At 36.5% G+C, this 27,714-nt stretch overlaps 1 protein-coding gene across 11 annotated transcripts in view; it reads right to left on the bottom strand.

The window, feature by feature from the left end:
• NUCB2 (nucleobindin 2) overlaps window positions 1-27,714 on the bottom strand; it is a 43,866-nt gene that overhangs the window by 8,009 nt on the left and 8,143 nt on the right. For 6 of the 11 annotated variants that reach the window (XM_067038133.1, XM_067038135.1, XM_059069851.2 and 3 more), the window contains 9 exons: window positions 19,517-19,660; window positions 18,811-18,918; window positions 12,896-13,022; window positions 6,882-6,985; window positions 5,881-6,066; window positions 5,593-5,683; window positions 4,941-4,999; window positions 4,751-4,843; window positions 3,458-3,547 (listed from right to left, as the gene is read on the bottom strand). In XM_067038133.1, the coding sequence (XP_066894234.1) occupies window positions 3,458-3,547; window positions 4,751-4,843; window positions 4,941-4,999; window positions 5,593-5,683; window positions 5,881-6,066; window positions 6,882-6,985; window positions 12,896-13,022; window positions 18,811-18,918; window positions 19,517-19,660 (1,002 nt within the window). Of the gene's footprint in view, window positions 1-3,457; window positions 3,548-4,750; window positions 4,844-4,940; window positions 5,000-5,592; window positions 5,684-5,880; window positions 6,067-6,881; window positions 6,986-12,895; window positions 13,023-18,810; window positions 18,919-19,516; window positions 19,661-21,823; window positions 21,915-23,885; window positions 24,035-27,714 lie in introns of those variants that run through there. The other 5 variants (XM_067038140.1, XM_067038141.1, XM_067038136.1 and 2 more) reach the window with 4 other exon arrangements.

Genomic DNA, 27,714 nt, shown 5'->3' on the forward strand with positions numbered 1-27,714 from the left:
ATATATACAGGTCTTGTTTTTGTATCCATTCAGCCAGTCTATGTCTTTTGGTGGGAGCATTTAATCCATTTACATTTACGGTAGTTTTCAATATGTATGTTCTTATTACCATTTTCTTAATTGTTTTGGGTTTGTTATTGTAGGTCTTTTCCTTCTCTTGTGTTTTCTGCCTAGATAAGTTCCTTTAGCATTTGTTGTAAAGCTGGTTTGGTGGTGCTGAATTCTCTTAGCCTTTACTTGTCTGTAAAGGTTTTAATTTCTCCGTCAAATCTGAATGAATTCCTTGCTGGGTAGCATAATCTTGGTCATAGGTTTTCCCCTTTCACCACTTTAAATATGTCCTGCCACTCCTTTCTGGCTTGCAGAGTTCCTCCTGAAAGATCAGCTGTTAACTTTATGGGGATTCCCTTGTATGTTATTTGTTGCTTTCCCTTACTGTGTTTAATATTTTTATTTGTATTTAAATTTTGATCATTTGATTAATATGTGTGTTGGCATGTTCCTCCTTGGATTTATCCTGTGTTGGACTCTGTGCTTCCTGGACTTGATTGACTATTTCCTTTCCCATATTAGGGAAGTTTTCAAATATAATCTCTTCAAATATTTTCTCAGTTCCTTTCTTTTTCTCTTCTTCTTCTGGGACCCCTATAATTTGAATGTTAGTGCATTTAATGTCATCCTAGAGGTTTCTGAGATTGTCCTCAATTGATTTCATTCTTTTTTATTCTGCTCTGCAGTAGTTATTTCCAGTATTCTATCTTCCAGGTCACTTATCCGTTCTTCTGCCTCAGTTATTCTGCTATTGATTCCTTCTAGAGAATTTTTTATTTCATTTATTGTGTTGTTCATCATTGTTTGTTTGCTCTTTAGTTCTTCTAGGTCCTTGCTAAACGTTTCTTGTATTTTTTCCATTCTATTTCCAAGATTTTGGATCATCTTTACTATCATTACTCTGAATTCTTTTTCAGGTAGACTACCTATTTCCTTTGCATTTGTTTGGTCTGGTGGGTTTTTACCTTGCTCCTTCATCTGCTCTGTGTTTCTCTGTCTTCTTATTTTGCTTAACTTACTGTGTTTGGGGTCTTCTTTTTGCAGGCTGCATGTTCGTAGTTCCTGTTGTTTTTTGTGTCTGCCCCCAGTGCCTAAGGTTGGTTCAGTGGGTTGTGTAGGCTTCCTGGTTGAGGGGACTGGTGCCTGTTCTGGTGTATGAGGCTCGAATTTGTCTTTCTGGTGCGCAGGACGACGTCAGTGGTGTGTTTTGGGGTGTCTGTGACCTTATTATGATTTTAAGCAGCCTCTCTGCTAATGGGTGGGGGTGTGTTCCTGTCTTGCTATTTGTTTGGCATAGGGTGTCCAGCACTGTAGCTTGCTGGTCATTTAGTGGAGCTGGATCTTAGTGTTGAGATGGAGATCTCTGGGAGAGCTTTCACCGTTTGATATTACATGAAGCTGGGAGGTCTCTGGTGGACCAATTGTTCTGAACTCAGCTCTCCCATCTCAGAGGCACAGGCCTGACACCTGTAGGAATGAAGGAAATGGAGAGAGGGAGGAAGGAAGGAAGGAAATAATTAAACTAAAAAAATTTTTTAAATTATTTAAAATAAAATAAATTAAAAAGTAATAAAAAAAGAAAGAAACAAAGAAGAGCAACCAAACCTAGAAACAAATCCACCAATGATAACAAGCACTAAAAAGTATACTAAAAAAAAGAAAAAAGAAAAAAAAAAACAACGAACAGACAGATTCCCTAGGACAAATGGTAAAAGCAAAGCTATAGAGACAAAATCTCACAAAGAAGCATACACACACACACTCACAAAAAGAGAAAAAGGAAAAAAAAAAAAAATATATATATATATATATATATATATATATAAAGGAAGAAAGCAACCAAATCAATAAACAAATCTACCAATGATAATAAACTCTAATTACTAAATTAAGATAAACATAAAACCAGAAATAAATTAGATGTAGAAAGCAAACCCCAAGTCTACAGTTGCTCCCAAACTCCACCAGCTCAATTTTGGGATGATTTGTTGTCTATTCAGGTATTCCACAGATGCAGGGTACATCAAGTTGATTGTGGAGAGTTAATCCGCTGCTCCTGAGGCTGCTGGGAGAAATTTCCCTTTCTCTTCTTTGTTCACACAGCTCCTGGGGTTCAACTTAGGATTTGGCCCTGCCTCTGCATGTAGGTCGCCTAAGGGCATCTGTTCTTTGCCCAGTCTGGATGAGGTTAAAGTAGCAGCTAATTAGGGGCCTTGGCTCACTCAAGCCAGTGGGGAGGGAGGGGTACAGAATGCAAGGCGAGCCTGCGGCAGCAGAGGCTGACATGACGTTGCAATAGCCTGAGGCATGCTGTGTGTTCTCCTGGGGAAGTTGTCTCTGGATCACCAGACCCTGGCAGTGGCGGGCTGCACAGGCTCCCGGGGTGGTTTGGATAGTGACCTGTGCCTGCACACAGGCTTCTTGGTGACTACAGTAGCAGCCTGAGCGTTTCATGCCTGTCGACAATGTTCTTTTCTCAATCTACTTTGTTTGGTACCTCTCAACCATTCTGTTCAAGATGTGTATGCACTCATACACAGTAAACCATGGTATAAATTCAAATACTTTTCAGCAGCAATTTGACAGATATATTTAGAAACTAAAAAATGTTCATGAAACTTGAGAATAGTTCTATTTCTAGGAATTAATCCCAGGGAAATCATCATAGATGCCCCCAAATGCATGAACAAATGGATAGTCATCATAATGTTATTTATCACAGTAAAAAAAATTAGAATTGACCCATAATGTCTGAATCTGGAAGAATGGCTATATAAATTATGTTACAACCACACAACTGTATGCTAAGTGGTCATGTTTTAAATTGAGATTTGAGACATGGCATTGGACAATGTTCATGAAATATTGTTATATTTTTAAAAAACAGAATTTCACAAATATATAAAGTCATTTATATAGTGAATATATGAAGCCATTTAAAAAATATATAGATATGAATTTATGTGTATATGTAAGCTAAAAATGGGACAGTACACTATTCACTGTATGCTATATATGCATATACTAAGTATACAAACGATTTCCAAACTGGCATAACACATGCATAATTTAAGTGTCTACCTCCAGATGGTAGAATTACATGTAACCTCTAATTCATACTTTAACTGTATCCATATTTTTAATTTTCAAGAATGAACATTATTTTACACATTAAAAAAGTACGATTTTAGAAAGACATAATTACATGCAGTGTGATTACCAATAGAGATCAACTGTCCCAGCTTTGCAAGAAATCAAGTTCATTATTTTATAGTGACATTTTATATGAAAAGCCAAGATGGTAAAACTATACATGCAAACATAATGGCAAATAGAAGTTAAAAGCAGAATAGACTGATGTAGAATTTCTTGAACCATACATCCCATTTCATGTAGGTTCTATTACCTCCCAGCTATCTGGCTCCAAGAATTCCTTTTTTTCTGTAGCTTTCAAAAACTCTTCTAGAGTCACCAATCGGTCTTTGTTAATATCAACCTGATTAAAGGAAAATGTACATGTAAAATAAAATAATTCTTTCACATTATTTAGATACTAGAAATTCTTCTAATAGATGCTACTACATAAACATACAGCAATTAGGGCTAGCCTAACATCCACAGAAACTGAGGGAAAAAAATCAAAACAGGACACTCAACATTATCCTAGAATCAGAAAATAGATAACTTTCTCTTCTATATAATTCAAATTTGAAAATAACTGATACCCCCAAAGATCACCAAGTTTGAGTCTGCTGATATGACTGGGTAGACTAGTACTGTTTTCCTTACTCACCACACCTCCTTTCAAAGCCAAGTGCTTGGGCAAGAAAAACAATCTTTCCAGAAAGAAGACTGTTTTAGCCAAGAGTAAAGGAGTTTAAGTTAAAATGCTCTCAACATTGTTTTTGTAAAAACAAACAACTAACTAAATCAAAGCTAAAGTTGACAACCTTTCCAAACGCTGTTTAATGGCTCTTATAGACTACGGCAAATTCAGTTACAAAAGTGAACTCTATGATGGCCAAAGAAATTCATTTGTTACTTGGAAGCCAGCACTCAACAAAAATCCCAATTTACCATGAATAGCTCAAATATCAGGTGAAAATCACTGAAGCAAAACAGTGGGCTTGGGGAATTCCCTGGTGGTCCAGTGGTTAGGACTCTATGCTTTCACTGCTAAGGACCCTGGTTCGATCCGTGGTCAGGGAACTACAATCTCACAAGCTGATCCCACAAACCATGTGGTGTAGCCAAAAACAAATAAACAAACAAAACAAAACAAAACAACAAAAAAGTGGGCTTAAGTTACCCTGCCTATGACAGCTATTTCAGAGTTTTCAGCTTAATAATGTGAACAAGAAATAAATACTTGTTGTTATAAACCATTAAGGTATTGAGTTTTTTAATTTCTTAGCAAAAACTAATACAGCATTTAAAATATCAAATAATGGACTACATTATTTTTTACTTCTAAAAGAATGTTTTACAGCATTCTTTTAAATGCAGCAGCATTTTAATATTTTAAAGCAGTTACAAAATAATTTTATTTACACTAAGGGAATGTACTGACTGTTCTAGATCAAAAATGCAAAATCCAATTAAACATCTATTATGTATATTTATTTTCCATTTTACAATAAGATTTATTACAAGAACTTGAAAAATCCACAGAAGTAACAGATAAACTTTTCAAACATACCTCATTCATTACATGTTCCCTCATTCTAAGCCTTTCTTCCTCCATTTCTACCATATCATCCTCTTCATTTTTGGGGTCATATACTTTCTCCAACTAAAAAGAAAAATTTAAAACCAACATAAAAGAAAGGAAGATAATAGAAGGAAAAAAGACAGAGCAAAACCACTGAATACTTAATGAACTCATTTACCTCTTTAGTAAATAGGGCTTCTAATTCTTGTTCATCTAGGAAGCCATCACTATTGACATCTAAAGTTTAAAAGTTACAAATGCAAAAACTGATTTTAATACCTTAGAAAATTGATAGCTAAAATATAACTAATTACAAATGATTTGCAAAAGTATTACTTAACATGAAGCATCAACATGCTACAGAAAAAGGTATCTTTCTTTTTTATGAAGCCTCAGATCAGTCCAACTGATAACAATTCACTACTTATTCATATTTCATCATAGTTATTTAGAAAAATATATATATTAACCAAAATATAAAGTAAAGAAATATGCTATAAGACTAAAAGTAAATTTTAATATTACAGCATAAAGTCCATTAGATATAACCTAGCTAGTCACAGAAATGCCTTCATTTTACAGAGAAACTTGTAATAAGTCATAAAATGACTCAAAAGTAAAAGCAAGTATAAAGACATAGCTACTGACCTAAAATATTTTATACTGCAGACCAGCAATAAAGACTACTATACTATCCCAGAGGAAAACTCTAAATGCTTATTATTAATAGGACTCGATTAGCAAACCTTGGCAGAAATCAATTAAGATTAAAGCATCTATAATTTTTCAAACAAAAGATATAAATATTAATATTGTAACAAATCTGTTACCATGTAATTTGAAAAATGTCTTGGGGTCAAAGTCATTAGGATCCAATCCATCAGTCTCTTCCCACACTTCTTTTAGTTGATCTTTGCTTCCCTGTGAATCAATTTTTTAAAAAACCACTCAAAACAAACTATAATCTATGTATATAGGCTCAAAATAAAATATAAAATTGAAAAACTTTGCAGAATTAAGAATCAAGATTTTAAGTACTAATAACTTATAAAATTCTACTATCTGGCACAAAGAAGTATCTTCATCTAACTATGGTTTTACAAAGTCATAATCCTTACTGGATGATTAACTTTGGGATGATTTTCATGCTTCCTCTTCATTTCTTCAAATTTAGATTCTTCTTCTTTCCTCTTTTCTTCATTCAGTGTTTTTAAATATTCTCTCCTTTCATGTTCCTTCATCATTTCATATTTTTTAAATTCTTCATGTCGAGCCTTATCATAGTGTTCCAGATCACTTGTAGCCTATAATGCAATATTTAAATTAAATAAGAAGGTGTGCTTGAAAAATATAAATAAAGGCTTTCTTGCATATAGCATACTCTCTAACAGAAGGTAGCATAGGAGGGCCAAAACATATTTGACTTCTGTTTTAAATTTTACCCTTCTATTTTAGTCATTTTTATTCTCAGAGATATAGGCATTCAAAGAAACTAAAAGTTCAAAGCTAGCTTCAACTTTAGGAAGTTCCTCATAAGCAAGTAATATATAAATTTATTTTAAAAAGAAGAAAAAGGAAGAGACTGTATCAAATCTGTACAGTATAGAGAACTAGAACAGTTCCTAACGGCTTAACTAAATCTAGTGGCTAGAACATCTAATTTGCTAACTTCCTACAGTACAACATGAGAGTGGTTGTGGTCTACAAATTATAATCTAAAAACCCTGAGGCAGGATGTGTTTAAGAATTTTCTAGATTTTAGAAAAGACATACGGCATATATGCTATATCATATAACACCCCTGAAGAGTCTGTAATCAAACAGATTAGTACTTCCTTATCAAAATCTATAAATACACTAAATAAGCGAAATAAAACCTATAAATAGCCTTACTATAATTCAAACCAGGTTTCCATTTTTATAGTATTTTGGTTTTTGGAATTGTTGGCAAGGGATTACAGACCTGTATGTCCACATTATTATCTATACTAATAAGGGTTAAGCTATTTCCCTTTAAAGATATTCTAGAAAGTTATACTACCACTTCATGAAATTTACTTGTCAAATTACCAAACCTCAAAGGCACAAAAAAGACAACACATTTTGAAATGAGTCTCACCGCTTTGATTAGCATATCTAAATCTGTAGATTCAAACTTCTCAGGATTCAGGTGATTTAGATGATCAAATTGTTTTAGAAGAGCATGGTGGTCTATGCCTGTATCTGAAAGAAAATGAGAAAACTGTAAACAATAAATTATTAGAAGCTAGAAACATTAATATAAATAATACATAAGAATAAGCATTCATATTAATTCCTATAGGATTTTATAAGAAAATTCAAAGTTTTAGATTTAAAAGTTCATATTTTCTTTTAGAATATTGTACATATTGTTATTCTAGGCAAAGGTAATGCCCTTGAATCTAGAATGGAATACAATTTAATGTGTACATTTTAATGTTATTTCAAGAAAGACTAGTTAGCTATCTTTTACAGTATAATTTACAGTAAAAACTTTTTCATTATTGTCAAAGTACCAAATTTCCTACTTTTAATTAGATAAACTCTAATATACTACCCTCACCAAAGGTCTAAGAAGAATTTCTTTCTTTCTTTTTTTTATAAGAATTTTTTTTTTTGCTGCACCATGTCTTAATTGCAGCATGTGGGATCTTTTATTTGCAGCATATGGACTTCTTAGTTGTGGCATGCGGATGCTTACTTGCAGCATGTGGGCTTCTCAGTTGCGGCACGCAGACTACTTAGTTGAGGCATGCGGACTTCTTAGCTGCGGCATGCATGCAGGATCTAGTTTCTGGACCAGAGATAGAATCCGGGCCCCCTGCATTGGGAGCACAGAGTCTTACCCACTGGACCACCAGGGAAGTCCTAAGAAGAATTTCTAAAAAGAATTGTTCTAAAATTTATATGAAGGAACTATTTGTATGCTGCTCTAATTAATCCTTTATGGAACAATAAAAATCTAATTCAGTAAATTCAATTGATTATGACTTTTTTTTGGCTGCACAGCACAGCATGTGGGATCTTAGTTCCCCACCAGGTATCAAACCCTCGCCCCCTAAACTGGAAGAACAGAGTCTTAACCACTGGACTGCCAGGGAAGTCCCTGATTATGACTGATTTTTAAAGAAACATCAATTGTTTTCTTTGTAAAGAACTTAAAAAAAAAAAAGCTACAGTGTATTGTAGTTGAATGAATGAAGCGATTCTGGACGATTTCAGTTGTATTATAGAACTGAGCAAAATATGTACATGTGTTGATTTGTTAGAAGTCAGGGTTCTCACTTAGGAAAAAAGAACATACAAACATGAAAATGATGGAAGGCAAGAAAGAAACTTGGGAAAAGGGATGGGAATTTGTGCTAACTGTGTGAACTTATTACTTCTGAAACATACATATATAATGTGTATACATATATGCATGTATGCTTCACATGTATATGCATGTGTATGAATACATTTATATATGTGTGTGTGCATGCATATGTGTATAGACATGCATGTATTTCCTATTTCTGTCCTATGGAAGTGTCAAGAAGAAAATATATCCCAGGAGTATTGAGCACACCTAGTGCCATCTCTTGGTCTGTAACATCATTTTGCACTAAAATTAAGAACCAGGAATCCTCAGAGAAATGGCTAATTCCAGAGCTAGGGCAGAGTATAAAGTACAAGATGAGCCTGGAACATATTGTTATGCCAGAAAGTAAGAAACAGCTAAATTTAGTTCAACTAAGCTTTCACTGAATTCTCAGTATGGCCCTGTACTGGAAGTTTTACATATGAAGAAAAGATCTGTTACAAAACCTAGCCCTAAAGGATACAACCTGTCACTGAAATACATGAAAAGACACTTAGCCTCACTCAAAATAAGAGAAATACATATTAAACCTGCACAATTATACCATCTAACAGAGTGGCAAAACTCCTAAAGTTTGATGATACTTATAATTAGCAAGGCTGTGAGAAATTATTGCTGGTGGGAATGGGTATTGATCACCCTCTGTGGAGGTGGCAGTATCTACCAAAATTACAAATACATATATCCTTTGGTTTAACAGTTTCATTGTGGGGAACTTATCCTACAGATAATCTTACACAGATACATAGTGGTATGTGTACAAGAGTGTTCACTAGAAATAACCCAAATATCCATCAACAGGGGTCTGGTAAATAAATTATGGTACACCTATATAGTGGAAATCTATGCAGTTGCTAAAAAAAATGATGGTCTCTATGTACTAATACAGAAAGATCTCCAAAATATATTAGTAAAGGAAAAATACAAGCTACAAACGTGTATTGCATGTATCTTTTGTATAAAAGAGAGGAAAAATAAGAACTTTTATTTGTATTTGTTTATATATGAGTAAAGAAACCCAGGAAGGATGGTATTAGGGGGCAGTGGGAACTAATAAAGTACAAAAATATCAGGGAACTTTTTGCTATATACTTTCTTACACTTTCTTTTTTTTTTTTTTTTTTTTTTTTTTTTGCGGTACGCGGGCCTCTCACTGTTGTGGCCTCTCCCGTTGCGGAGCACAGGCTCTGGACGCGCAGGCTCACCGGCCACTCCGCGGCATGTGGGATCTTCCCTGACCGGGGCACCAACCCATGTCCCCTGCATGGGCAGGAGGACTCACAACCACTGCGCCACCGGGGAAGCCCTACCCTTTCTTTTTTTAAACCATGTGAATGTATTGCCTACTTTAAAAATTACACACACACACCCCGCAAAATTAAGACGCTTTAAGCCCTTCTTCAAATTACCAGAAATTTTTACTCATAAATTTTGAATCAATTAGAAAATACTCATAACTTTTCTAAGCATATAAAACAGTTTACTTTAGATAATGAAATTCAGCCCCTGTCTTGGAATAAAGAAAATATTGCCAAGATTAAGGGGATGGAAGTTCTCTAAGGGCAAAAAAATCTCAAACCACCTTAGGCCTGGCTTCAAGGATGGAATTACCTTGTGTGTCTGACCAGCTGAAGTAGGATAGTATGAGTTAATTTACCTCTCATTGATATCCTTAGTTTCAGGATAGAGTATATGGTACTTGTTTTCTAAGTCTATTCACCAGCAGAGAGTTTACTGCTCTACACAATTTCTTCAATATGACCCATTGACCAGAGGTACATGTTTAAAATGCAGGAACTTCCCTGGTGGTCCAGTGGGTAAGACTCCGTGCTCCCAATGCAGGGGCCCAGGTTTGATCCCCGGTAGGGGAACTAGATCCTGCACGTATGCTACAACTAAGAGTTTGCATGCAGCAACTAAGAAGCCCACATGCCGCAACTAAGACCCGGCACAGCCAAAATAAATAAATAAATAAATATTTTTAAACAATAAAAAAATAAAATGCAGATTACTCATCCCTAGAATCAGAGTATCTGGAGGTGAGATCCAGTAATCTGCATTTTTAACTAGCTCCCTAAGGTGATTTTTATGCAACCTGAAGTTTAAGAACTGCTATTCCACCCTTAGTAAGTATTCAGATATTTATTGATGACAATGAACCACCCAGATAACCAACCTATGGGGGCACGTTACAAGGACAGAGGAGCCAGCTTGAAGGGTCTCCCACTGGCCAAAGCTGGCCCTGGATTTTGATTCATAATTAGAAAGGCCAAGACAATAAAGGAATTCACTTATGTTGTCAACTGTTGCTTTTATGGTTTTATTTTCTACACTTAAATCTTTGATTTATATAAGCACTTATTCTGATGTATATGATATATAAATCTAACTGTACCTTTTTCCAAATGGCTATCCAACTCTATTAAGACTACTTATTTTTTTAAATCTTTATCTCACTAATAATGACACCACCTTTAATTCAAACTAAATTCCATATGTATTTAATTTTATTACTGGAATTTCTATTTTGTTCCACTGGTCTTTCTACTCACATGACAAACCCATAGAGTTCTCATGTCTGAGGCTTAGTGATATATTTTAATATCTAATATATCTAGTCCTTCTTCTTTGTTCTTCCTCAGAGGCACATCGCTTTTCTTGCTCATTCATTTCTCTTCTCATATGAACTTTAAAATTAACTTGGCTAGTACCAGGGGAAAAAAGTACATCTTTTTATTTGGATCATGTTAAATTTGTAAATTAACCTAAGAAGAACTGACATGTTCATAATGTTGAGTCTTTGTATCAAAAAGATGTTATGTCTTCCCCTTTTTTCAAGTCTACTTTCATGTCCTTCAGGAGCATTTTAAAGTTTTTATCTGTAAGTTTTGCACATTTCTTAATAGGTTTATTCTGGGTGTTTTATCTTTGTTGGTATCATAAATGGAGTCTTTTCTTCCATTATATCTCCTAACTGGCTGTTGTTTGTACATATGAAAACCACTGATTTCTGTATATTGTTTACTTTGCTTAATTTTCCTTTTGTATATACTAAGTTTTTCAGACAAGTTCTTTGGGTTTTCCAAGTGAATAATTATATTACCTGCAAACAGAGATGGTTTTATCCCCTACTTTCCAATTATTTTACCTCCAATTTTTTCATTTGTATAATTGCTTTGGCTAGAACCTCCGAAACAATATTAATTAGTAGTGGTGACAGTGAGCATCATTGTTTTGTTTCTGATTTTAGTGAGAAAATATATTAGTGTTTCCCCAATGTATAGCTGAGTTGGACATATCTAATCATGTTACAGAAGTATCTATTGATTACTATTTTATTACTTTTTTAAAATTAAGAAGGGGTGTTAATTTTTGTCAAATGCCTTTTCTGAATACATGGAGATGATCATATGAACAATGAGATTACTTTCTTTAAGATATCTTCACATTTCAAAAACTCTGCTTCATAGCTATTTAATCTTCTCATAGTCTAAAATTAAAAGAATATAGAAAGATGAATAGGCAGAGCACAGAGGATTTTTAGGGCAGTGAAACTACTCTGTATGATACTATAACAGTTGATACATGTCATTATAAATTTGCCTAAACCCACAGAATGTACAACACCAAGAGTGAACTCTAATATAAACTATGGATTTGGGGTAATTATGATGTGTCAGTGTAGGTTCATCAATTGTAACAAATGTATAACACTGTTGGCAGATGTTGGTATTGGGGGAGGCTATGAACGTTTGGGGACAGGGGTGTATGGGAAATCTCTGTACCTTACCCTCAATCTTGCTGTGAACCTTATATTGCACTAAAAAAATTGTCTTAATTAAAAAAAAAAAATACAAATTTCAAAGATTTATTCCGATTCATTATTTGTCCTTTGACTTTACAATTTCTTTTGTCACACCAAAAATTTCTTTCTTCTTATATCTATTCATATCATAATTTATAGTATTAGATTTCCTAAAATTAAGTTAATCTCACAATCCTGAAATAAATCCACTTGCTATGATGGAATATTCTTTTAACGTTCAATAATTTTTGTTTTGGCATCAACACATAATAAAAGTGTGGAAGTTTCCTTCTTAATCTATGCTCTGGAATACTTTAAATAGCACTGACAATGTGATCTTTAATGGTTTGGTGGAATTTCCTTTGGCACTATCTGAACCTGGTGTTTCTGTGGAGCTAGCTCTGACAATTGTTCTATTTCATCTATGGAAATTGTTCTAATTAGATTTTCTCTGTCTACTTTCTTTTGGTTTCCTTTGACGTTATTTTTCCTCTTTTAAATCAGTGGCTTAATTCATTATTTTTCATTCTTCCTTTTTACTGATATAATTATTTAAGGCTAATCATTTTGATTTTTGACTGATGTGAATATATAACCTATTCAAAAACTTAAACTTTAAAAATTAAGAGAAGGTGGGACTTCCCTGGTGGTCCAATGGGTAAGACTCCATGCTCCCAATGCAGGGGGCCAGGGTTTGATCCCTGGTCAGGGAACTAGATCCCACATACATGCTGCAACTAAGAAGTCTGCATGCCACAATGAAGATCCCGAGTGCCGCAACTAAGACCCGGCACAGCCTAAATAAATAATAAATAAATAAATTTTTTTTTAAAATAAGAGAAGTCAAATCAATACTAACATTAAATTTTGACTATAGGAACATGGTCTGTAAACTGACCTTAACAACCAAATATTGGAATTTTCCTGCCTTTTCTTTAGCACTTACCTTGAAGGGAATCCAATTTAGCTTTAATCAACATTCTTAACCTTGCCACTTCTTGCCTTTTCAGTTCATCAAGTTTTGTCCTCACATGGTGACTTACTAAATCCAGTTCTTTGCTTAGCCTCCCACTCTGTTAACAAAAATAATAAATTAATTTTATCTATTCTATTGCATTTTTAGATAAGACACAATATATTAAAAATAGTTATAATAGGGCTTCCTTGGTGGCGCAGTGGTTGAGAGTCCGCCTGCCGATGCAGGGGACACAGGTTCGTGCCCTGATCCAGGAAGATCCCACATGCCGCGGAGCGGCTGGGCCCGTGAGCCGTGGCCGCTGAGCCTGCGCGTCCGGAGCCTGTGCTCTGCAACGGGAGAGGCCACAGCAGTGAGAGGCCCGCGTACCACAAAAAAAAAAAAAAAAAAAAAAAAAAAAGTTATAATAAAGTAGTAATACTTTTGACTATTTTAGATAAATTTGATATTACAAACAGCATTTCTTTCAGAAGATATTCAGTTTGTAACTCTAAAATCAAGATGTCTAAAAACCATATAATTTAGAAAAGCATAATTAAAGCACAAAGAAGAAACTCAAAAAGTCACTTAAATTGTAAAATGGTGCAGCCATTTTGGAAAACAATTTTGACAGTTCCTCAGAAAGTTAAACCCACAGATACCACATGACCCCGCAATTCCATTCCTAGGTATATACCTAAAGAGTTGAAACATATGTTCACATGAAGCCTTTTAAAAAAAATTTATTTATTTATTTATTTATATTTTCTTTTTGGCTGCATTGGGTCTTCTTTGCTGCACTTGAGCTTTCTCTAGTTGCGGTGAGCGGGGGCTACTCTTTGTTGCAGTGCGCAAGCTTCTCATTGCAGTGGCTTCTCTTGTTGTGGAGCATGGGCTCTAGGCACATGGGCTTCAGTAGTTGTGGCAACCAGGCTCAGTAGTTGTGGCTCACTGGCTTAGGTGCTCCGCAGCATGTGGGATCTTCCCGGATCAGGGCTCGAACCCGTGTCCCCTGCATTAGCAGGAGAATTCTTTTTTTTTTTTTAGATGTTGGGGGTAGGAGTTTATTTATTTTATTTTATTGTTTTTGCTATGTTGGGTCTTTGTTTCTGTGCGAGGGCTTTTTCTAGTTGTGGCAAGTGGAGACCACTCTTCATCGTGGTCCGTGGGCCTCTCAATATTGCGGCCTCTCTTGTTGCGGAGCACAGGCTCCAGACACGCAGGCTCAGTAGTTGTGGCTCATGGGCCCAGTTGCTCCGCGGCATGTGGGATCTTCCCAGACAAGGGCTCGAACCCATGTCCGCTGCATTGGCAGGCAAATTCTCAACCACTGCGCCACCAGGGAAGCCCAGCAGGAGAATTCTTAACCACTGAGCCACCAGGGAAGTCCTCACATAAAGTTTTAAATATGAACGTTCATAGCAGCATTATTCATACGAGCCAAAAAAGTAGAAATAACGCAAATGTCCATCAACTGATGAATTGATAAAATATGGAATATCCATACGGTGGAATATTATTCAGCCATTAAAAGGAATGAATACACCGATACATGCTACAACGTGATGAACATTGAAAACATTATGCGAAGTCAAAGAAGCCAGGCACAAAAGGCCAAATTTTGTATGATTCCATTTATATGAAATGTCCAGAATAGGCAAATCCACAGATACAGAAAGTAGATTAATGGTTGCCAGGGGCTGAGGAGAGAAAGAAAAGGGGGAGTGATTGCTTAATGGGTACAGGGTTCCTTCTGGGGGGCAATAAAATTGTTCTAAAATTAGATAGTGGTGATGGTTACATGACTCTGTAAATATAATAAAACCACTGAATTGTATACATTAAAGGGGCAAATTTTATGGTATGTGAATTATATTTCAATAAAGTTTTTTTAAAGTAATGTGGCCTCCTTAAGCTTTAGTCATTTCATATATAAATAGCTTTTCAAAATTCATCTTTTTTAGGTTGTCTTCTTTGATTACTTTTTTTCATAGATGAGTAATTCTATACATGTTCCAAAATTTAAGAGACAAAATAGCTAGTGGTTTACCTTCTCTTGTTTAAAAATGCATTTTCAATCAGAAACTGCAAGTCTAACTAGCAATCAGGCACACAGACCCTTCAGAACTGAGTCAAGGGGGAGGAAGGGAAGGAAGAGAAATGCTCAAGCAAGACCAAGAAAGAATGTTCAGAGAGGGAGAAGGAGAGCTAAGAGAATATGCTGTTACAGAAGCAAAAACAGTAGTACATTTCAAGGAGAGAATGGTCATTATTATTAGATAAAACAATAGTTCTCAAGTGTGGCCCCAAAGTAGAAGCATCAGCATCACCTGGGAACTTTAGATATGGAGGCCCTAGACTTACTGAATCAGAAAGTCAGGAGGTGGTGCCCAGAAATCTGTTTTAACAATTTAAAATCTGAGAACCACTGAGATAAAATAAAGGAGTCCAGTAAGAAGAGGAATAAAAGGTGCTCACTAGATCTGGCAATTAAGAAATCACTGACAGGTACTTCCCTAGTGGTCCAGTGGTTAAGACTCCATGCTCTCAGTGCATGGGACCCGGGTTTAATCCCTGGTCAGGGAACTAGGTACTGCATACTACAACTAAAGATCCTGCATGCTGCAACTAAAGATCCCGCATGTCGCAATTAAAGATCCCACTTGCCGCAACTAAGACCTGGTGCAGTCAAAAAAATAAATATATATATATATATATTTTTTAATTAAAAAAAAAAATAAGGAAGTCAACTGACATCCTTCACAAAAGTACATTCAGGGAAGTGGTGTGGGAGAAGCCATAATCTTCCCAGTTAGCAATGTTTGGTAAGTGAAGAAACATAGTATGATTCTCCTTTCAAAAAGCTTAGCTGACAACAAAGGACAACTTCTAACTTTTTTTTCCAGTTTTTCCTGAGACAGGAGTCTTTGCTCAGCTGTTTGTAATGATTCTGTTGGCTTGATTTTTATTGTCTATTTTTACTCAATTTCTTTTTCATTAAACAACTGTTGAACTTACTTCATTTTGTCTCCCCCCACGCAACCCCATAGGGAATAGGAATTGACTGAAAGGAAGACAGTTAAAAAAGTATTCTCCTATACCAAAGAAGGCAAGCTTGTTGTTTTCTTTTCCCTGATTATCTCTGTATAGTAACTCCCATTACCCACATTGTCTGTTAGCTCCCAAATAACACTCTTAGTCTTAACTGAAGTAAATAAGAAACATTGAAAGTTCTACATTAAATATCATATCCCAGGAAATTAGTTCCACAGCTCAAATGAATTTTTCAAGGAAACACGAGATTATTCTCAAAACAATTCAGGGGACTGTAGATATTATGCTAAGTGAAATAAGTCAGACAGAGAAAGACAAATACTGTATGACATATGTGGAATCTAAAAAAACAGAACAGGGCTTCCCTGGTAGCGCAGTGGTTGAGAATCTGCCTGCCAATGCAGGGGACACGGGTTTGAGCCCTGGTCTGGGAAGATCCCACATGACGCGGAGCAACTGGCCTGTGAGCCACAACTACTGAGCCTGCACGTCTGGAGCCTGTGCTCCGCAACAAGAGAGGCCGCGACAGTGAGAGGCCCACGCACTGCGATGAAGAGTGGCCCCCACTCGCCACAACTAGAGAAAGCCCTCGCACAGAAACGAAGACCCAACACAGCCAAAAATAAATAAATAAATTAATTAATTAATTAAAAAAAAAAAAAAAAAAGCAGAACAAACCAACCAACTAAAGCAAACAAAAAAGACTCACAGATACAGAGAACAAATTGGTGGTTGCCAGAGTGGAAGGAGGTTGGGGGAGGAGTGAAATGGGTGAAGGGGATCAAGAGGTACAAACTTCCAGGTATAAAATAAATAAGTCATGGGGATATAATGTACAGCATGAGGAATGAAGTCAATAATATTGTATTAACTTTGTATGGTGACAGATGGTTACTAGACTTATTGTGGTGATCATTTCACAATGTATACAAACGTCAAATCACTATGTTGTACATATGAAACTAATATAATACTGCATGTCAAATATACTTCAATTAAAAAAAGATAACTCAAAATAATAAAATAAAATAAAATAAAGATAATACAAGGGAATTATTGGCAAAGGGCTGTTACCATTCTCCCAGAAAAATTCACAGCCTCCAAGAGGACAGCTGTGAACTAAAAGCCACACACAGGGATTTCCCCGGTGGTGCAGTGGTTAAGAATTCACCTGCCAATGCAGGGGACAGGGGTTTGAGCCCTGGTCCGGGAAGATCCCACATGCCACGGAGCAACTAAGGCTGTGCACCACAGCTACTGAGCCTGCGCTCTAGAGCCCATGAGCCACAACTATTGAGCCTGAGTGCCACAACTACTGAAGGCTGAGCGCCTAGAGCCCGTGCTCTGCAGCAAGAGAAGCCACCGCAATGTAAAGCCCACACATCGCAACGAAGATAAATAATAAATAAATAAATTTATTTTTAAAATAATAAAATAAAATAAATAAAAGCCACACATAGGCTCTGATAGTGGCCACAACCTAATGCAGGTCAGACTTTCACAGGGGCCCAGACCAGGGACAGAGACTAAAATAAGGATGTTTGATTCAGAAAGTTTCCTTCAAACAAAGTTCCAGGTAAGATAACTTTTTAGGAAAGTTAAAAACAGATAAACAAAAATAACATAAGCAAACCAGTAAAACTATCTTGAGAGATATAACTGAAAGTTTAAAATTAAATCATTGGAAATTTTCTTTTACTGCTGACTCTAAGATAAACCCAACTAAGTGGATTCATTACCCTTCAAGGGTGGACTTTAAAAGAATCTCTCATGTCAGATCTCGGTTTTTACAACCTTTTTCTTTATTGTGAGTACTAAGGAGATGTCTAGGGCTAGGATAATGTCAAATAAATAGGGTTCTTAGGACAGAGGCAAATAATTAAACCTCCCCTATTGAGATAAGATATGGCCCATTACATCTTCTATTAATCTGGACCTGATTAAAACACCAGAACTATACCTGTGCTAAACCTTTGAATAGCTTCCTGCTGTCCTCACATCATGATTCAAGCCCCTTACCATGATGTACAAGGCCCTCTGTCATCTATCCCATGACTCTTTCCAATCTCATCTTTTGGCCAGTCATGGCCTCCACTTCCCAGGCCAGGTTCCAGCAACAGTTACTCCTTCCAGGTTCCAATATATTCCTATCTCTGTTCCCTTGCACCTTGGCCTAGCATGTCTCCCAGTCTTTCTCCTTTTTTCAGCCACATATTTAAGCACAGGCATAATCTCTACCAGGAAGAAAGACTTCCCACCTTCCCCCACTGCTTCCTACTGAATTAGGTGTCCATCCTCTGTATCTCCAAAATGTATTATACACTCAGCGTATATTTATCTTAGTAATCTTTTTGTGGATATTAGTCTCCCTTGAGGGTTCTTAAAGGGCTAAGAATGAATCTTTGTTTTTTGTTTGTTTGTTTTAATTATTTATTTTTTTATTTTTGGTTGTGTTGGGTCTTCCTTGCTACGCACGGGCTTTCTCTAGTTGCAGCAAGCGGAGGCTACTCTTCCTTGCGGTGCGCGGGCTTCTCATTGCAGTGGCTTCTCTTGCTGTGGAGGATGGGCTCTAGGTGCATGGCCTTCAGTAGTTGTGGCATGCGGGCTCAGTAGTTGTGGCTCACGGGCTCTAGAGCACAGGCTCAGTAGTTGTGGCAAACGGGCTTAGTTGCTCCGTGGCATGTGGGATCTTCCCAGACCAGGGCTCAAACCCGTGTCCCCTGCACTGGCAGGTGGCTTCTTAACCACTGTGCCACCAGGGAAGTCCCGAGTCTTATCTTTGTAATCCCAATACTTAGCTCAGTGTCTGGCATGCTCAAGTGTTTGTTAAATAATTCTTTAATTACATTTACCTTTATTTCCTCTATGTCTGCTTTCTGGAGCTTTTCTCTGAAATGATTATCTGTTTCCAGCACATCAATCACTTGCTTGAGGTATTCATCATAATAAAGTCCAGTATCCTTCAAATTAAGAAACAAACAATAACTCTTCTGAAAGTTTTTCCTTTCCTGTATCTAAAGATTTCAATCCTAAAAAAAAAAAAACAAAAAAAACACCATCTAGCAAAATGGCATTGAGACATACCTACTTTGATAGTTTGGGCAGTCAAAGTTAAAAGCTGTATTTCTCAAATGAAGAGAGTTGTATCAGAACCAATGTCATGTTTTACTCTTACATAAAGGTAGATTTTCTATATGGCTTAGACAATGAATACTTAACCAATATACTAATTGGTTTTACCCCCTTGTCACCTGTCTCTCCTCATTGTTATCTGTCTCTTCTCTGAATATAATACGTTTGCCTGGTTGGTTATCTCTACATTGGAAATGTATTATGATTAATTCTTCTATACACTATCTAATATACTAATTAGATATATATATCTAATATAACTACATTAAAAAAACTTTGTCTGATATTAAAGAACATGCTTATCCAATACTCTTTTTACTACTATTTCAGAAATAGTTCCTAAATGTCCAATTTTATAAGTAATAAATTCTTAGGAATATTTTAGTTAAAATTCTTCCCACAAGGTTATCTTTAGCATTCACTTACTGGTGGTTCTATCTTTGCACTGTCCACAGGTTGAGCATTTTCTACTTTTGTCTTGTCTATGTCTATAGGCACAGCTTCAAGGGCAGTAAGTATACATGTAACCAAGAGAAAACAATATTGTAGTAGGATGGTCCTCCACTTCATCTGAAATAAAGGTACAATTATATTAAGGTCCTGAAAAGATGTTTTCAAACTATATATACATGCATTCCCAATGCCACATTAATAATATATTTAATTTCAGAAAGTTTAATTCAACAAAAGAATTCTAGGAAAGGGGTTAAAAATAGATTATTACATCAAAAATGCTTAAAATAGATCACTAAAGAAAATCAGGAAAGAAATGCTTTTCAGCTAAAATTAAAATGACAAGTAAACAAAATTTTAAAGTTTAAATAGCTTATATAAGAAAACATTTGGTTAATTATAAAAGCTTCAAAGAAAGACAGTAATGAGGGACTCAATTTTTTTTTAAATAAATAGTCCAAGTTTAAGAAAGGGAGAAGGGGGACGTCCCTGGTGGCACAGTGGTTAAGACTCCACGCTCCCAGTGCAGGGGGCCCAGGTTTGATCCCTGATCAAGGAACTAGATCCCACATGCATGCTGCAACTAAAAGTTCGCATGCTGCAACTAAGGAGTCCACATGCCGCAACTAAGGAGCTGGCAAGCTGCAACTAAGGAGCCCGCCTGCCACAACTAAGACCTGGCACAACCAAATAAATATAATAAATATTTGTTTTTAAAAAAGGGAGAAGGGAAAACTATTTATTTTTTTCTCTATTAAAATACTAAAGAGCCAAAATTATTTCTGGATATAATATTTAAATTAGCTTCAATCGAATTTTGAAAATAAGTTGCTCTATGAACATAAATTGATTAAAAGAGACAAATAACTGGCTACAAGTATTCTCTTAACCTTCCTAGACATTATTTTATCATAGCCAATAGTCTTATGTTAAAATTCTGTTTGGCCAATAATTTTTCAGGTAAATAGGTCAATAAAATATCAAGCAGGATGTAACAGCATTGAAGCAAAAGAGGAACAACTATTGCTGGTCCCGCAATATTATTCAAACCTTGCTTATACAGTTTTTACTTCATAAGGATCTTTGTAGCTCCAGAGGATCTACTACAAGAATTAGAATGAATAAAAAGCTCATACTTAATTGATTTTATATAGAGAGAGTGATATTAGGATCCAAGTCAAAAATAATGGTCTGACCATCAATCTGGAATGTGCATTATTAATTTAGAGACTTCCAAACTTAGCTGGCCATGGATTTTTTTTTTTTTAAGTAACATGTTTTTATCTACAGAACACAATTTGGAAGAGTACATTGCCTCATTTTCACCACAACCCTACGTAGTACATAGAACAGTGACTCATTTTATAGATGAAGAAATTTTTAATGGAAACAAGTCACTCACAGAGCATTGTCTTGCATTAACAAAATCACTAGAACCCACATTTTAGTGCTATTTCTAGTATATCAAATTTTTTAGCATCTTTATGAGATATAATTCACATGCCATAAACTTCACCCATTTAAGGTACAGGATTTGACTATTCTATAAAGATGCTACTCAAAGTTTAGTTCTCAAACCTAAAGGATAAAATCATCTGGGAGCTTGTCAGAAATGCAAATTCTCAGCCTGCCTCCAAGACCTCTGAAATCAGAATCTCTGGGGTGGGGACCCAGCATCTGTTTTAACAAACAATCCAGGTGATCCCCCTATATATGTATTCTCAAGACCAAGATTCAATCTTCTTTAGGACACTAGTTCAACATGATTGTCGTGAATAAATGTTTTTTATAATGAAGTGTTTGGGAGATACTGGCTCAATGAAGCTAAATAAGTTTCCATCTTCATAAGACTTTCAGAACTTCAGATCGGCTACTCTGCATTATGAATCTCTAATAGGATAGTTTGTTTTTCCACAGAATATTTCCCTAACCATGAATTACCTCCTTTTCCCACAATTTTTTTTTTTTTTTTGCAGTGCGCGGGCCTCTCACTGTTGTGGCCTCTCCCGTTGCGGAGCACAGGCTCCGGACGCGAAGGCTCAGCGGCCATGGCTCACAGGCCTAGCCGCTCCGCGGCATGTGGGATCTTCCCGGACCGGGGCAGGAACCCGTGTCCCCTGCATCGGCAGGCGGACTCTCAACCACTGCGCCACAAGGGAAGACCCCACAATTATTTTTTATGACAGCAAAGTTTACTTCTCATTCATGCTTCATGCCCACCGTAGGTACATGTTTTGATTTTGCTCTTTTGAGATACAATTTACATGCTATAAAACTTACCCTTTTCAATTGTACAATTCAGTGGTTTTTAGTATATTCACAAGGCTGTGCAATTATCACCATTATCCAATTTTAGAACATTTTCATCTCTCTAAAAAGAAACCCCATACCCATTATTAGTCACTCCCGACTCCCCCTATTCTCTTGGTCTCTTGCAACCATTAATCTACTTTCACAGTCTATATAGATTTGCCTATTCTGGACATTTCATATAAATGAAATCATATAACATGTGGCCTTTTGTATCTGGCTTTTTTCATTTAGCACGGTTTTCAAGGTATAACCATGTTGTAACATGAATCAGCACTTCATTCTTTTTTTTTTGGCTGCATTGGGTTTTGTTGCTGCGCGCAGGCTTTTTCTCTAGTTGCGGGGAGTGAGGGCTACTCTTCATTGGGGTGTGCAAGCTTATCATTGCAGTGGGTTCTCTTGTTGTGGAGCACCAGCTCTAGGCAAGCAGGCTTCAGTAATTGTAGCATGCGGGCTCAGTAGTTGCGGCACACGGGCCCTAGGGTGTGCAAGCTTCAGTAGTTGTGGCTCGCAGGCTCTAGAGCACGGCCTCAGTAGTTGTGGCACGCGGGCTTAGTTGCTCTGAGGCATGTGGGACCTTCCTGGACCAGGGATCGAACTCGTGTCCCTGCATTGGCAGGCAGATTCTTAATCACTGTACCACCAGGGAAGTCCCAGCACTTCATTCTTTTTTACAGCTGAATAGATTTGCCATTGTATGGATATTCCACATTTTGTTTATCAATTCATCAGTTGATGGACATTTGTGTTATTTCTACTTTTTTGGCTAGTATGAGTAATGCTACTATGAACATTTGTGTTCAGGTTATTGTGTTAGCATATTTTGAATTCTTCAGGTTGTATACCTAGGAGTAGAATTACTAGGTCAATTCCATAACTCCATGTCTAATTTTTTAAGGAACTGCCAAACTGTTTGCCATAGCAGCTGCAACATTTTCCACTACCACCAGCAATATATGAGGATTCTAATTTTTCCACATCCTAGCCAACATGTGCTATTGTCTATCTTTTTTATTATAGCCACTCTACTGGGTGTGAAGCGGTATTTCACTATGATTTTGATTTGCATTTCACTGGGTAATGATGTTGAGCACCTTGCAAGTATTTATTAGCTATACCTTTTACCTTTTAAAAAATTAATTTAAAAATATTAAGTTAGTTGTTATTTTAAAAACTCTGAATTGAAACTTTTGTTTACCTTTGCAAGTCCCATATGCCACTGTAAACAGGGTGACCAAATGACCATTAAACAACGTAAAAGTTTTAAGTGTAATCATGGTTGAAAGGCCTAAGTTATGACTTAACTGCTCAAGTCAATTTTGATGTCTTCTACACACACTTCTGGAGCTTAATTAAGTCTCCACAGCCCCTAACATGGTACCTGTACAGTTAGAAAATGAATAATTGCTAAAATGGTTTGAATAGTCTCTCTATATGTACACAGAGAAAGTCAGCTCAGGGATATACCTCCATAACTTCATTTTGCAGACCCCATCAGGAACTGTGACTATCCCTTGATGTGGTCAATCCAGAGTTCAAAACAATCTTTCGGGATTTCCCTGGTGGCGCAGTGGTTAAGAATCTGCCTGCCAATGCAGGGGACACAGGTTCAATCCCTGATCTGGGAAGATCCCACATGCCGCGGAGCAGCTGAGCCTGTGCGCCACAACTACTGAGCCTGTGCTCTAGAGCCCGCGGGACACAACTACTGAGCCTGTGTGCCGCAACTACTGAAGCCAGCAGGCCTAGAGCAACAAGAGAAGCCACCACAATGAGAAGGCTGTGCACCACTACGAAGAGTAGCCCCTGCTCGCCGCCACTAGAGAAAGCCCTTGTGCAGCAATGAAGACACAACATAGCCAAAAATAAAATAAAATTTTTTAAAAATACATTAAAAGAATCTTTCATACAGACTTCTCCCCTCCACCTATGTCATCTCCGATGTCCCTTAGGCTCTCCTTTTCCCACCATACAACACACATACACATTAATAAGCAGTTCTGTCTTAGCAATTGGCAGCTATGTCACATACCTTGAAATATGCTCTTTTTTTTAATAGTGTCCACCTTTACTTCAATACACAATAGAAGCGGAGAGTAATAAACTATAGATAAATCCAACCTTGGAAGTGGAATCTCTTTATCAATTTGTCACTTCTGCTCTCTCACTCTTCTTTCAAGTCTACCATAAATACGAAGAGAGTCAAGCAAGAATGTGTTTATATATATATCAATGTGTCTATGTGTCTGTGTCTTGACAGCATCTCAAAGTGACAGAAAGTCTCTGGGCATCTACTCTAAAACACTGACTGAATTTATGGTTCATAAACATTTCACTGGGTCTCAGGCTTATTATAAATAACAATAGAGGACTTCCCTGGTGGTGCAGTGGTTGAGAGTCTGCCTGCCGATGCAGGGGACGCGGGTTTGTGCCCCGGTCTGGGAAGATCCCACATGCCACGAAGCAGCTGGGCCCGTGAGCCATGGCCGCTGAGCCTGTGCTCCGCAACGGGAGAGGCCACAACAGTGAGAGGCCCGCGTACGGCAAAAAAACAAACAAACAAACAAAAAATAATAACAATAGAAACTATCTATTGAGTGTCTACTATGTAGCAAGCAGTATGCCAAACTTTTTTATTATATTAACCTATTTCTTATAATGGCCCTGTGAAATAAATATTATTATTCCCATTTTATAGTATAGGAATCTGAAACATATCAGTTAAAAAACTTGATTTGGGTCACACAGCAGTAAATTGTAGATCCAGAGTTTGGACCTGGGAGTGACTGACTTCAAAGAGTATGTCTGCTTTTAAGCACTGGTTCTCAAAGTGTGGTCCCTGAACCAGCAGCATCAGCACCACCTGGGAATTTGTTAGAAATGCAAATTATCAGGGCTTACTTCAGATCTTCTAAATCAAAGAACCTTTGAGGGGTGTGAGGAAGAGAAGAGGGGGGGCAAAATCTGTTTTAACAAGCCCTATAGGTGATTCTGAGGCATGCTAACATTTGAGGACATACTGCCTCTCCTTAGCTCTGTTATTCACAAACCTCTTCTACTATGAAAGACAAAGAGAATGCGTATCTGAAAAGTAAATTTGGATCCTCAAGGAAACGAAAATCAGGTGTTACATCTAAGAAGGGTAAGGCAAAACTAAATTTAGGTCTATATTCTAATTCCAGCTGTACCATTCACTTGCTATGTGATCATAGGTCAGTCAATTAACTTTCCCTGCTTGTTTCCTCATTTTTTTAAAATAATGAATTATTTTAAAGAGACTTTAACTAGACCTCAGTATTCTTTAAGCTCTTAGATTCTATTATCAGTTTATTCTTTTGAATAATGTGTAGATCTTTTCTGTTACATTATCAGAAATACTACTAAAATTGTTTGTACTCATACCAATTGTAAGAAATTAAATTATATGATTTATAAATGTCTTTAAACCAAACACTGCTTATTCAACCAGCTGAAAATTACCTTGGTAGATCAAATAGAAGATCTGGGTGCTGGGATACAAAGAATACAAAAATCAACTACCAAAGAAAGTTCCTATCTAGATAAAATAAGAATGAAGTAAAGCCAGGAATGTTTCACACTTTCGATACAGAGTGTGAGACACTGTACACTTTAAAAAGAGTGAATTTTATGATATGTGAATCATATTTCAACTTTTTTTAAAGTAATGAAAAATAGAGCAAAAAAATCTAGGCTTATAAAATAAAATGTGAACATTAAAAAAGGAACAAATACAATTTACAAATATCATTTACCTACAAAAGTATAGAGGTTTTAGAACTGGCCATGCTCTATAAGCTTCCATAATTATCCAATTTTTACATTCTTAATGATTTTTGTCTGCTTGTCCTATCATACTAGAAAAGTGAAAATCTTACAATTTTGGATTTATCTAGTTTTTCCTTATAATTCTGTCCATTTTCATTTAAATATTTTGAGGCTATGTTATAAAATGTACACAAATTTAAGATTTTCTAGGTTTCTGGTGGATTTAATCTTTTTCACATTTGAGTGACCTTTATACCCCAATTTACCTTAAGGTCTATTCTGACAGTAATATAGGTAAACCAGTTCTCTTTTGATTAGTGTGTAGATACACACAAACACACACACTTACTTTATTTTATTTTTTACATTCTCTAATAAATTTTCTTTTATTTGTATGATAAAGCCCAGTTACATATAAAAAATAAGTCATATTTTGGGTTTTTTTGGTTATTTTGAAGTATACTTGGTAAGGATGAAATCTTCCTGGCTCATATTTTTATTTTATTTTTTTAATTTTTATTTTATATTGGAGTATAGCCGATTAACAATGTTGTGATAGTTTCAGGTGCACAGCAAAGGGACCTAGCCATACATACGCATGAATATCCATTCTCCCACAACTCCCTTCCCATCCAGGCTGCCACATAACATTGAGCAGAGCTCCCTGTGCTATACAGTAGTTCCTTGTTGGTTATCCATTTTAAACATAGCAGTTCACACAGTTTTTAAAATTCAGCCTACTAATCTTTCCAACTAGAGTATTTTCTCTGTTTATATTTAATCAAATTACTGACATTGTACTTAATTCCTCAGTTTAACATCTCAGAAATCAGAGTGTTTTTCAGTTAATGGAATATTGAAATGTGGTTGACTAAGTGGCAATAGCAACATTATCTTTACTGCCTGCACATGCATGAACTTTATTATAGCTATTCCTACTGCCATCACTTCAGACTGAGTTTTTGCATTTTGGGTACTTCACAAATTGAATTTAATTGCCATTTAAAATATCTTCAGGGCTTCCCTGGTGGCGCAGTGGTTGAGAGTCCGCCTGCCGATGCAGGGGACGCGGGTTCGTGCCCCGGTCCGGGAGGATCCCACGTGCCGCGGAGCGGCTGGGCCCGTGAGCCGTGGCCGCTGCGCCTGCGCGTCCGGAGCCTGTGCTCCGCAACGGGAGGGGCCACAACAGTGAGAGGCCCGCATACCGCAAAAAAAAAAAAAAAAAAGTTTAAAAAAAAAAAAATATCTTCAAAAGGATTAAATTATGATTTGGCATTGAAATGAAAAGCTATTCTGGGGAATTCCTTGGTGGCCTAGTGGTTAGGATTCTGGGCTTTCAATGCCATAGCCCAGGTTCAATCCCTGGTCGGGGAATGAGATACCACAAGCCTCACAGCCAAAACAAAACAGTATTTTGTAAACATAGAAATGAAGCAGCTGATATTAGTGAAGCAAATATTTGATGTTAAAGGAATAACAGCAACTTGACGTTTTCTTGTAAAGGAACATGTAAGTGCTTCACCTGACTTTAGACAGGAAGATACCAACAAATAGACAAAGCTGCCTTACATTTTGAGATGCAACAAGATTATCTATAAGCAGCCAAACAATGCAAATGAAGGCAGTAGAAACTGACAATGCCTCCAATAATCATAAAAAAAATTACAGAACATGAGGCTGATTTGATGGATTCATGAATCGTTAAGGCAAATGTTAATTTGTCAGAGACTTCCTACCAAGACTGAACAGAAGCTGCATAATTTCCATGTAATCTGACGAAGAAACAAAGCTGAATTTAGTCAATAGGAAATGCTGAAAAAATCCTGATGTTCTTTACAGGCCTCAAAATGGTACACTAATGCTAAAGGTACTAAAGAGATTGATATCCTGAGATTGGGTTACATAGGGAATAGCATATCACTGACACATTAGCATAAGCACCTATGGCCAAAAGTTGCTGCCATATTAAATTTTAAACTACAAAAGCATTTCCCAAAAACGTTACTGTATATGTAAAAGAGGGATTATGGCTGAGTTAAAGGAAGGCTAGCTAAATCTGGTTTGAATGTCCAAGA

This window comes from Kogia breviceps, chromosome 7 (genome assembly GCF_026419965.1).
Source record: "Kogia breviceps isolate mKogBre1 chromosome 7, mKogBre1 haplotype 1, whole genome shotgun sequence".
In the NCBI taxonomy this organism is placed as follows: domain Eukaryota; kingdom Metazoa; phylum Chordata; class Mammalia; order Artiodactyla; family Physeteridae; genus Kogia; species Kogia breviceps.